Source organism: Notothenia coriiceps, unplaced genomic scaffold (genome assembly GCF_000735185.1).
Source record: "Notothenia coriiceps isolate Sejong01 unplaced genomic scaffold, NC01 NC01_scaffold00025848, whole genome shotgun sequence".
In the NCBI taxonomy this organism is placed as follows: domain Eukaryota; kingdom Metazoa; phylum Chordata; class Actinopteri; order Perciformes; family Nototheniidae; genus Notothenia; species Notothenia coriiceps.
Genome location: NW_011358549.1, coordinates 73,743 through 85,465, shown reverse-complemented (window position 1 = coordinate 85,465; position 11,723 = coordinate 73,743). Strand labels below are relative to the sequence as shown.

Genomic DNA, 11,723 nt, shown 5'->3' with positions numbered 1-11,723 from the left:
AATTGGCAAATTATTATATAAATGTTATGTTTTGATTATAAATACTAATGATTGAGTAAGTTTTATCAAAGCTTGTAATTATGCAGCTAATTTTAGTTACTTCGAATGCTGAAGGCTAGCTGGGGAATGTTACTCCAAGTGTAACAAGACCTTTTTTAATGGTTGTTTATATTTCACATCATTAATCAAAATCTGCAAAGTAACTAAAGGTAGATCAAATCAATGTAGTTGTGTAAAAGTACACGATTTACCTCTCAATTGTAGTGGGGTAAAAGCAAAAAGTACCACAACATGTAAATACTTAAATAAAGTACAAGTACTTCATAATTATACTTACTACAGTCCTTAAAGGTGGGGTAGGTAATTTTGGAGATACCAGCTCGAGTGCGCTAGAATTTGAAAATACACAGCCGGAAAAAATCTGCCACTTCCTTACAGAGGCCCTCCTCCAACACACACGAACGTGCACATGACCAATGAGGGCACGAGATAAGTTTGTGCACAGATGGAAGGCAGGTAGGCCATCCAGTTAATTTAGCCGGGCCGGCTCAGATGATTGGTTGTGCTTTTTACAGCGCTACAGCTTCCACAGATGACTTTTTTTGAATGTATTTAATATCAAAGCATTTAATATATTCATTGCTATCGGGATGTTAAGAGCATTCCATGGAATATAACAAAAAGTGTTTCTGAAATAGATTACATACCCCACCTTTAAAGGGGACCTATCATGCAAAATACACTTTGTGATGTCTTTTATACATACATAATGTGTCCCCGGTGCACCGGGGAACTCACGCTGCGTCAGAAAATAAAACCCTCTCTCTTTTACTCTGTACCCAAATCTTTAAAAAAACGGGTGTACAACGAGCGGATACAGATTCCATCCGCTGTGACATAATAGAGGCGGCGGACCCACAGAAAGTTGCTATCAGAAACAATGCCTGACGTGTTTTGGACGTCTTTGTTTACATTAGCAAGCCTCGCTAACACTCAGAGCTAACCTGTCCTAGAGAGCACATGTGTTTAAAAAGCAAAAAATAAAAAATAACTCACCTTGTGATAAACCTGCAAGAGAAAAAACATTTGAGCTCCATACTATTTCAGAAATAATCCTTGACGTGGTTTAAACAGGATGGCGTTTTATCACTGCTTATCTCCGGTAGAATTCTGATCAGGCATTAGCTCCGCCTCCTCTTATTTATTTTGTTCAAGCTAAGGACCCAAAATCTGCGTTTCTCTAACAGGGCTTCAAAAAAGGGGTTTGAGCAATATGAGGCATGGTTACAATGGGTGATCTGTTTGTTATTTTGAAAAAAACACTTCACAGACATGTTTTATATAGGTATGGCCCTACACTATATATTTCAAATATAGCATGATAGGTCCACTTTAAGTAAGTGTACTTACTTATTTACAACACTGTGTGTAGTTTGCCTGTTTGAGAAAGAGAGAGATGAAGCGCTGCGCATCTCCAGAGGGTGGCGCTAAGGCAACAAATACGCATCGCCGCTGCCGCTGGACTCAAAACAGCAGAAGAAGAAGGAGACGAAGAAGAAGGAAGGCGAGCTTTTTGATACCAGGCCACGACCTGCCACGGCGAGTCGCTAACATATAAAAGGTTACATAACTTCGAAAATTGTGAATAGATCTTAGCTTTGTGTGATCTTCCTAGAGGGAGGCGTCGAGACAAGTCTCTTCTGCAGCACCTTTCCATTGATATTTTGACTTTGGCACATCATTTCATCAATTTCCAACGGTAACGTCAATGTTTGCTAATTAAGCTAGCTCGCCGCCGCGGAAATGCTGTTAGCCATATTGGCCGTTTAACTTGTTTCCCCAATGTAAACATTACTCGGCCATTTGTAAACATTTCAGGGTAATGATGTGTTGAACTTGATTCATACTGACTATGTGTATACGTTCGTTTATAATCATGTGAGCAGACTAGTCGAACGATGCGGTAAATTAATAATAACAGTCAATGATACAAGCTTAACACGACGGAGATGTAGCTCCCCAAGGTGGCTAGTGAGGGTTAGCTCCGTGTTGAGTGCAACGCGTGTTTATCATTAATGCTACCTCTAATGCTAAACCTACTTCTGAGCTCCCTTTAATCTGTGACTTAATTGATCTCATTCAAGATTACATTTGTGATATAAACGAAATGTGTAAGGAAATCTGGGCCAACTATCTCATATCGCTACAAACTAACTGACGTAGCTCTGTTTTTCTAGCAGACGTGAATCTAGCTTTCAGTAACTTGGCTTCATTCATGTTTATACCTTTGTCATTGAAATGCGAGTTTACTTGTATGACTAACCCTGAGAAGATACAGCTCTAAACACCAGGTAAGGTAGGTAGGAAAGCTGATAAGCAAATGTAACATCTATCCATTGTATTAGATTTACTTTATTGAGGCCAATTTGAGAATTGTTTTCGCCACAGCAGCATGTAAACAAGCCATTGCACACAATGCAAAAAGGAGTAGAAAACCCCCCTAACACACGCACATCTAAAAAAACAACAACAACAACTGAACAGTCAAGGGTATAAAGCTGTAGACTCATACAGTATGAAGGGCTAATTACAGCTAACACAATTTATCAGTAGGAACCAATGTAGCCTACTTTAAGTGTGTATAATATCTATTAGATAAACCGTCTTGCTTAACCTAATTCTCAACCATTTCTTTTCAAACTTGATTGTATTCAACTGCATAACAAAGATTCAAGAAGAACCCATACCCGCCTCTTGCATAAGCCATTCAAAACAAGTTTCTTGATTGTAAAGATCATTGTTTTCTCCATTCACAGGATCATCATGGCTGATGATTTTGACGTTGAGGCCATGCTGGAGGCTCCATTCAGAAAGGTGGGTTTCAGATGAAAGAGATATGAGGCCTGTTTCACTGTTATGATTTAATCTTGAGTCCTTTGATATTTGCTTACTGTGACAAAGTTTACTTTAATGTTGTGTGGTGTGATTGAGTATTTAAAACGCAATACAGAATTATAAATAAATCCGCATCTATCTCTCTTTATAGACTTCCCTAATGATATCTCACCTCTACTCCCATGAATTCATCTTTGATTCCACTGTGAACTGTGAAAAAAAGGAAGGTAGTTATTGTGCATATACTGATGTACTGTGGTTCACCTTAGGAGTAAAAGGGATTCAACCTAGAACATCCAATCCCTATTCGGTTGCAACAAGGTGAATGCCAATGGTTGATAAGCCAATCTTTACCTGTCCAGGAAAGGAGGCAGTATTCAGATTTAACAATCTGCATGCCAACACTGTTTCTCAACAGTCCTGTACAAACCGCTTAAAACACGACTTCTGAAATTACTTGGACTTTGTGGCTTTAACAAAAATGTATAATTCTGTAGCCTGAAGTAATTAAACTTCGACGAAACTGCTCTTTAGTTAGAAACCTGTATAACGTTGTGTTTTTAAGTCATTAAGGGATACTGAATTGTGATTTCAATCTATAACTGTTTTAAATCCATTAGCTGTAGTTTGACAACAGTATGCTTGAAAATGCAGATATTGCAGTTGTGGAGCTTCATGGTTCCAGCACATGTGCCATGTCATGTTTTTATGGCAAAACACAGGTGAATAATTAACTTTTCTTGCAAGTGAATATGAATACTGCCTCTTTTCCATAGTCAACTGTTATGTGAATCAGCATCTTAATTTTGCATGCTACACAAAACCAAAGATATTGATATATTTTTTAGAATGATTGTAAAATAGACTATCCTGCATCTTTGTTTTTATAGTCAGTTCTTTTTCAGTAGTTAATAATTCCTTAAGTCAAAAGATTGGAAATATTACTTATACTTTATTCAGACTAAAGATAATGGCAGTATAACACGTGGCTGAATTGATGGATTATTTCTTTTTTTTATTTCTTCATTATTTTCCTTGGGCGTCAATATTACTAAGAAGTGTGAATCCCTGTTTGCTTCAGGGCAAGATGTGTGACAGAGGTGGCATCGAGCTCTTACAGTCCAAGAACGAAAATGGGTGAAGATCACTGGACTGACACCAACCACACAGGATCTCTTTTAGTGGTCGTGGGCCATGCGTGGTCACATGATTAGGCACAAATAGTGGCTTTGGTACGACCTATAAGGAGGGGAATGGTGGAGATGATCTGAAAGCTTCCTGAACTCTGCTAATATGTTGGAGACTCCCTTAACTTTGCTTTGTTGCATTAAGTACTGAGCAGCCTTGTAAAAAGCAGAAGTGGGATGGGAAGCTATTGGGGTGGTGGAAGGACACTGTCCAGACATGACAGTAGGAAGTTTTGAAGTATTATTATTATTAATTATATACATTCTGCATTTTCTCTTGTCCCACCCCCACCCCCTTTACCTTGACGACTTGAAATGTTTCATCTACGTCCTCATGATGTTCTTCTATCAACCTTGCTTAGGATGAGATCAGGTCCTCTCATGCAAATGGACATGACGGCCAAAACAAGAAGTAAGTCTTTAAAATATGATATCCCATATTATTTGGCCACTTTGTGGTTCTGACGTATATCAAGTTGTTACGATTTAATGTGATCACTTTTTCTTGCACAAGGATAGCAGTGTTGTACCATGTTTCAGGAAAAGGAGGAGTCGTAGTAAGAGCCGAAGCCCAGGCTCTAAGAAGAAAAGGAGTAGAAGCAGAGACAAAAAGAAGAGTAAGAAGAGAAGCAAGAGCAGAGAAAGAAAACGGACCCGCAGCAGGGAGCGCCATCGGAGCGGCTCCCGAAGCAAGGAGCGCTCCGGGCGCTACCGGGCCCGCAAGAGCCCGGTGTACGTGACCTTTTATACTTGATGACATTTACCCTCTATGGTTCCATATAATGCAGCTGTCTGATGTCTATGTAGCTTACAGTGCTCTGTTTTATGGAAACATTGTCTGAAAAGTCTAAATACAACTGGGCCATTAATGCAGTCCAGTTTAAAACCATCACTAACTATGACCTCAGTAGTAAATCATTTTCTAAACTCAATATATTTAAAAGTCGTAAAGTAATTGTTCTTTATTTTTTCAGCCGGAAACGTTCCAAAAGCCGCAGCCCTTTCAAAAAAGAGAAGAGTCCCATCCGGTAAGACCTTCACATTACTGTTTATGAGCCAATGGGAGCATTTCCTGATTTTGGTATAGCACCCTGAAGAGATTTTCTTCAAGGTTTAAACGGATCTTTTACATTTCTTCTTTTTATTCAAGAAACTTTGAGGATGCAATCGGGCAGTATAACAAAATCAGGGAGTAAGATTTACCTTTTTTGATTTGTCACAATATTTACAATTTCACACATAATACATTGTTCGTTTTTAATGTTTCCAGAGCATTCTTTTTTTTAATAAATTGTCTGTTTCTTTTTTTAAAGGCAACCGATTGACAATCTCACACCAGAGGAGAGGGATGCCCGCACAGTGTTCTGTATGCAGCTGGCTGCGAGAATCAGAGCTCGAGACCTGGAAGACTTCTTCTCGGCTGTCGGAAAAGTCTGTAGATTTTCAAGTTATTTTCTCGTACAATCCAGCAAGTCTGTGTGGGGACATCATGTCTTAAACTGTCACTGTTTCTCTCTGTAGGTAAGAGATGTGAGAATGATATCTGACCGAAACTCCAGGAGATCAAAGGGCATTGCATACATCGAGTTTGTGGAGTCTTCCTCTGTACCGCTGGCTATCGGTTTGACCGGGCAGAGGCTGTTAGGAGTGCCCATCATCGTCCAGGCCTCGCAGGTGCGCACCTCGTATATCCAACATACATATTTATCTAAATGGAAACTTGTTTTAGTCATATTACAGTGGGGTTACAATTCATTATATTGTTCTTCGTTTATATACTGAATTAACGTAATTACATTACTTCATGTAATAACAGGCAGAGAAAAATCGTGCTGCAGCTGCGGCCAACAATCTACAGAAGGGCAGCTCAGGCCCGATGAGGCTGTACGTCGGCTCGCTGCACTTCAACATCACTGAGGAAATGCTGCGAGGGATCTTTGAGCCTTTTGGAAAGGTGAAAAAACCATTTCACATATAGTTATAACTTAATTTGTAGATGCATTAATAATAATCCTCCTATATTGGTGTGTTTTGTGTCTAAAGATCGAGGGAATCCAGCTAATGATGGACAGTGAGACCGGACGATCCAAAGGATATGGCTTCATATCGGTAATTAAATCATCTACTTCATTCACAGTGATTTAGTAGAGTTCAGGTAGTCTGATTCTTACCTCTTTGCTTTTAAAGTTTTCAGATGCAGAATGTGCAAAGAAGGCCCTGGAGCAGCTGAACGGCTTTGAGCTGGCCGGACGTCCGATGAAGGTGGGGCATGTTACAGAGCGCTCAGACTCGTCGACAGCCAGCTCCTTCCTGGACAACGATGAGCTGGAGAGGACCGGCATCGACCTCGGCACCACGGGGCGCCTTCAGCTGATGGCTCGACTAGCAGAAGGTCAGTCATCACATGCAACACTTTGTTTTGACCGTACATTTATATTCATGTTGTCCTATTGAACAGCAAGTGTCAGTCATGAGACAAAAATAAATATGCTCAAGTTCCAGCCACAGTAAACTGGGTACTTTTTTTAAGGGATTAAGATTTATGCAGTCAAGGCTCGTTCTAAGTAGCTCTGCATCGTAAACAAGACTCAACATGTAGGTGTGAATATTTCTGTTTGTTACAGCTGACACAGGATTTTGATCTTAGCTTACTGAGGCTTGTTTCAAATATTTTTTTTAAATAACAGTCCTTCCCTCCTCCCTCCTCAGGAACTGGTCTGAAGATCCCCCCTGCCGCTCAGCAGGCTCTACAGATGACCGGGTCCATACCCTTCGGAAACATTTCTCAACAATGTGAGGGTCTAAATGATGGAAAATATTTCTTTGTATGTTTATTCATGTATTTGAAAATATTGTGACAAATGACTTGTTTCAGCTGTTCATTCTCAAGCGCAAAGCCAAGCCTTGAACCTCCCGTCACAACCGCTGGCCACTCACTGCCTTCAGCTCTCAAACCTGTTCAACCCACAAGCGTAAGGATTATACATTTCATCTCGTATAGTTAAGTTGGCACAAAATTCCTACCGCCAGTTTTCAAATATTAAAATGTGCTTCTTTCTTTTTTCCAGAGAAAACGATCTCACCTGGGCCGCTGAGATCCAAGATGATGTTATTGAAGAGTGTAACAAACATGGAGGGATTGTTCACATTTATGTTGATAGGAACTCTGCTCAAGTAAGTTAATAATTACAGGTTTTTGAGATTTGTTCACCCATAAAGCAAATCTGACTTCCCTAGTGGACAGAAAAGTAAATAGTCTCCATAGTGACAGATTAACTTTATTTCACAGGGTAACGTGTACGTGAAGTGTCCCTCAATACCAGCAGCGATGGCAACTGTAAATGCACTTCATGGACGCTGGTTTGCAGGTGTGTGACTCTTTCAAATGTAGCTGTAAAAAACTGGTAGAAAGTTTGCTGTTTTTAACGTTTCCTTGTTCTCTCGTTTCCAGGCAAAATGATAACGGCTGCCTACGTTCCCTTACCGACCTACCACAACCTTTTCCCTGATTCAGTCACAGCGAAGCAGCTTCTAATGCCGACACGTCGATAGTCTGAGACATGCTTAAGAAATTCAGTGTAAATACATTTGTTTGCAGTCATGGAGGTGTCGTTGAAACAGACGCATTGAAATTAGATGGCTGTGTGTAATAAAGTTGCCTCAACTTCCTGTGTTCACCATTGAAGAATAGGCAGGTTTTTTTTTTGAGTTGCTTTTCACATTTTGTGGGTTTGTGTTGTAAACTACCACGAGAAGTAATTGCAGTTATCTATTGGTCTGTATGTTTTTAAAATATTCCTGTCTTATCTGCTTGTTTAAATCACCAATTTTAGATTTAAAATTGCAAAAGAGTTACAAAACTGTTGGGTTATAGGCCTTAAATGCCAAAAGTATATCAATGTCGACAATAATCCTTTGTAACTTTTTACAGCCATAATTTCATTTTTTGTATGAAGGCTCCCAATAAACTTTGGCAAATTTGACACTTCATTTTCTGTGCATGTCCTTTTTCAGATTAAGTCTTTCCAGGTTAAATAAAGCTGTTATGATTTAAACAGCATTGGACACCATGTCTCAACACCAATAAACTGGAGTTGCCTCTGAAAAAAATTGCTGGCTTCATGTAGTGTACCACACAACTTACCCTTCATTACAGTGACTAATAGCATGACTTAAATAGATCAAAGGCGTTATCAGGGATACATTTACAAAAGCAGTCAAGTATTCTTAATCTTTTCTCATGCTGAACGGTTCTCAAGAAACTCACCTTGTCCTTTCCAGTGATGCCTAAGGCCCAAACATCATACAAATATATCACAGGCTATTTGGCAATTCCCACCCTTCATCTGTGCAGTAAAGGCCCAGATACACCGGCCCGAAATCGGCAGTCGGGCCGAACATGAGCGTGGGCACGCCCTATTCGGAGTGGTGTGCGCCGCACCGTCGGGTCTTTTCTGCCGACCCGACGCCTTTTCTTGTTGAATCGGCAAGAAAAGGCGTCGGGAACACCACCGAAAGTCAGACTAAGGGATAACACTGATTGGCTGTTCAGCTAGCAAATCAGTGCATGAGAAGCGTTAACGGAGGGAGGTAAACAAATGATGGAAGATGGAACACACACGGACGGCTATTTCACCTCATCGGTTTATAGAGCTCCTGTTCGTTCATGTTTTTAATGGACGAGAGTGAAAATGGAAAGAAAACGCTATTTGTTGTTTGTTTATATCACGGAGTCTGTTCTTCTTCTTTGTCTTCCGGTTGNTGTTTTCAATGGACGAGAGTGAAAATGGAAAGAAAAACGCTATTTGTTGTTGGTTTATATCACAGTCTGTTCTTCTTCTTTGTCTTCCGGTTGTTGCCTCTTTTGAATGATGAATACACACTACCGCCGCCTGCTGGTAAGGAGAGTTATTGCCACTCACGCATGCGCAGTTCATACGTGCTCGGCTCGGATTTGCGGTGTGTTCCAGTGCGCGGAGTCGGCAAATACGCAGGAGAGTCCGGCGACGCAACAGTCGGTGTCGGCGACTTCTCAGGTGACTGGCCGGTGTATCTGGGCCTTTAGAGGAAGAAAACGTAACTAATTTGGACAAACAACTTATTGGAAGTGTAATAAAAACAGTTATGGTACACCTTTTTGTTTGCAAATGTGCATCTGGTTAACTGCCCCGCCTTAGCCTTTCCTGTGGATGAACCGCACATTTTGTGTTTAACAAATGACACAAGACAGGTTTAATGCATATACTTTGAACTTTATCTTCTAACAAAAAGGTAATGCAACAACAAAATAGTTTTAATTTTTTTAGTTTTTTCAAAGTTTTACTGTTTTTGTTTTGTTTTTTTCCCTCCTCCAGAAAGTCGTTGACATCTGGAAAAAATAAGATTATTAGTCTTTAGTGGCAACATTGGATGTCGGCAGATCAGCAAACTATTTATGAAACACATGCAGCAATGTTTCTGGACCAGCGTAACGCTACATTTAACAACAACCAAAAGTCCTAGCTCGCTGATGTGCTTTCGCCTGAAGGGTAAAACGCAGGAAACTGGTAACTGAATAAATTACTGTTGCAGATACTTGCAGTAGCTTTTGGGCGTGAGGGCCTCGGCAATGTTTATCCACGAAAAGATAATGATAATGCCAATGATAAAACATGAACTGCAAACCTAAGAATGTATGAACTAAACCGTGAACGCACCATAAGAATCCTCTCCTGCGGAAAATGTCTTTGAACTAAGGAAGAGGAAGATGTTGCTAACCTGAAAGGGCTTCTTCACTTCGTAGGAGAGCACTCCTTGGCCTGATGAGCCTGCAGGACGGCAATCGCCTCGTCCACCTGAGCAAAAGTGAGGAACAACTTAGCTCAACTGAGCTTGTGTGCATATGACATTAAAGCCTTTGAATCTATGACCTTTTTTTAGGCTTCTATGTTACATAATGTACTATGACTTTTGAATTACATAGTACTATAATAACATACTTTAAATGATTTATTTAAATATCTATAAATATTCCCTCCACAGACCACTGACTTTAAAGAAAGGCCTAAAAACCTTTCTTTAAAAAAAAGGCTTTGATTAAACTTGTGTTTTTCTTTTGTCTTTCCATTACGCCTCTTGTAGCACTTTGGGATTGCTTTTAGCAATGAAAGGTGTTTTACAAATAACATGTATTATTATTATCATCATCTTCATGACATGCTTTTTAAAGACATGCTATGTATACTATGACCTTTTTATCTTTAAAATGTTTTCTTATGTAAACTATCCTATTACATGACTTTTTATTAAATAACACTTTGATTTGTCAACCTGTCCTAATGAGCATAAGTTCTGATTGAGTGCCACCCTTTGGTCTAAAGAACTAAAGAGAAAATGACCAGATCATAAAAACAATCATAAGTCCTGTAATCTGCAGTAGTCCTAATGCCAGCTGTGTAATAGCAAGACAACAAGTGGACGTAGTGATACCTTAGCATTCAGGGACTCTGGAGCATCGAGCATGTGCAGCAGCTCAGAGTTGTCGATCTCCAGCAGCATGCCTGTGATTTTTCCAGCCAAGTTTGGGTGCTGGGTGTGGATCACTGGATACAGTCGCTCTCCTGTGAATCACAGCAGCGAGAGAGATTAGCAACCCAACGCACTCACAATCTACATCAAAGAAGAACAAAGGCAAAATGAAATCATGGCACACCGAGGAGCTGCTTCTGATCCATGGGTGGAGCTGAAGCCAGCATGGAGGCGGTGAGCGGCTCACGGCCTCCAAAGTGCACGTGCGGTGGCTCCATCATCGGCGCAGGAACAACCTGAAGACAGCGAGTTTAACACACAGCTGCAAACTGTCGCCTTTTGACAATCACTGTCAATCAGTAGCTGTGTCCCAATTCAGCGGCCGCATCCTCCTGAGGATGCATTCGGAGACCGCATACGCCACTTCCCCCGCCAAACGGAAGGCCTGTCCCATTACAACAAAAGACAAGGACACTCCGAATGCAGCCTGCAATGGCCTTCTTTCCCAGATTAGGGATACATTGATGTACAACTCGCAGGTGTCCATATCCAGCGTGAACGGGTGACCCGGTGCGAATGAAGTTTAAAAAAAAATATGGCTTGTAAGTCCCATCAGCGGCTACAACGGGTTTCAGCTGGATTTGCGGTTTTTAAATGTAAAGTATGGGGTTTCAACTCACCCAAATTCGTACGGACATGAAAGAAAAGGTAACCTATTTAATTTGTGCTATTTAAATATACGGGCATTGGAGATGTTTCTTATTTTAATACATAAATAATATGAAGTGAAAATATTTCTACACCTGTTTGGTTTCTATATGTTGGATTCAGTTATAAGCTAACTTTATTTATTTACTGCTTTTGTTATACAAATCTTCTGAACAATTTTGTTTTGATCGGGATCAGGGCCGGGATGCGGATTCATTCCGAGAGCGTGGGGGATTTTTTAACTTAATTAAACAATTATATAACACAAATAAAGTACAGCTAGATCTGACTCCTATTGAACGTTTGAAATATTTTGCTAGTTTCAGACATTATTTTGGCACGTTGTGCCTGCGCTGGTTGTTGTGACGGCGGGCGGCGCAACAATTAGGGTGAACTGCGGTAGTACAAGGACATGCTCCGTAGGAC

General features: G+C 40.4%; 2 protein-coding genes across 3 annotated transcripts in view; one reads left to right on the top strand and one right to left on the bottom strand.

Moving 5' to 3' along the window:
- The first annotated feature begins 1,525 nt into the window (after nt 1-1,525).
- On the top strand, nt 1,526-8,072 carry LOC104956318 (RNA-binding protein 39). 2 transcript variants are annotated; one of them, XM_010783797.1, is made up of 16 exons: nt 1,526-1,621; nt 2,817-2,874; nt 4,445-4,494; nt 4,623-4,814; nt 5,057-5,110; nt 5,233-5,274; nt 5,396-5,513; nt 5,604-5,756; nt 5,899-6,036; nt 6,126-6,191; nt 6,270-6,474; nt 6,792-6,875; nt 6,958-7,054; nt 7,151-7,256; nt 7,372-7,450; nt 7,534-8,072. In XM_010783797.1, the coding sequence occupies exons 2-16, from the start codon at nt 2,824-2,826 to the stop codon at nt 7,632-7,634; spliced, it is 1,536 nt and encodes a 511-aa protein (XP_010782099.1). In that variant the 5' UTR covers nt 1,526-1,621; nt 2,817-2,823; the 3' UTR covers nt 7,635-8,072. The 2 variants fall into 2 exon arrangements, with proteins under 2 accessions (XP_010782099.1, XP_010782098.1); XM_010783796.1 differs by having other exon boundaries at nt 1,548-1,759.
- A 1,241-nt stretch (nt 8,073-9,313) lies between these two features.
- LOC104956328 (embryonic polyadenylate-binding protein A-like) overlaps nt 9,314-11,723 on the bottom strand; it is an 11,454-nt gene continuing 9,044 nt past the window's right edge. The window contains exons 11-14 of the mRNA XM_010783805.1: nt 10,774-10,902; nt 10,551-10,681; nt 9,840-9,916; nt 9,314-9,450 (exon numbers count right to left, since the gene is read on the bottom strand). Coding sequence (XP_010782107.1) covers nt 9,854-9,916; nt 10,551-10,681; nt 10,774-10,902 — 323 coding nt within the window. The 3' untranslated portion in view covers nt 9,314-9,450; nt 9,840-9,853. The remainder of the gene's footprint in view (nt 9,451-9,839; nt 9,917-10,550; nt 10,682-10,773; nt 10,903-11,723) is intronic.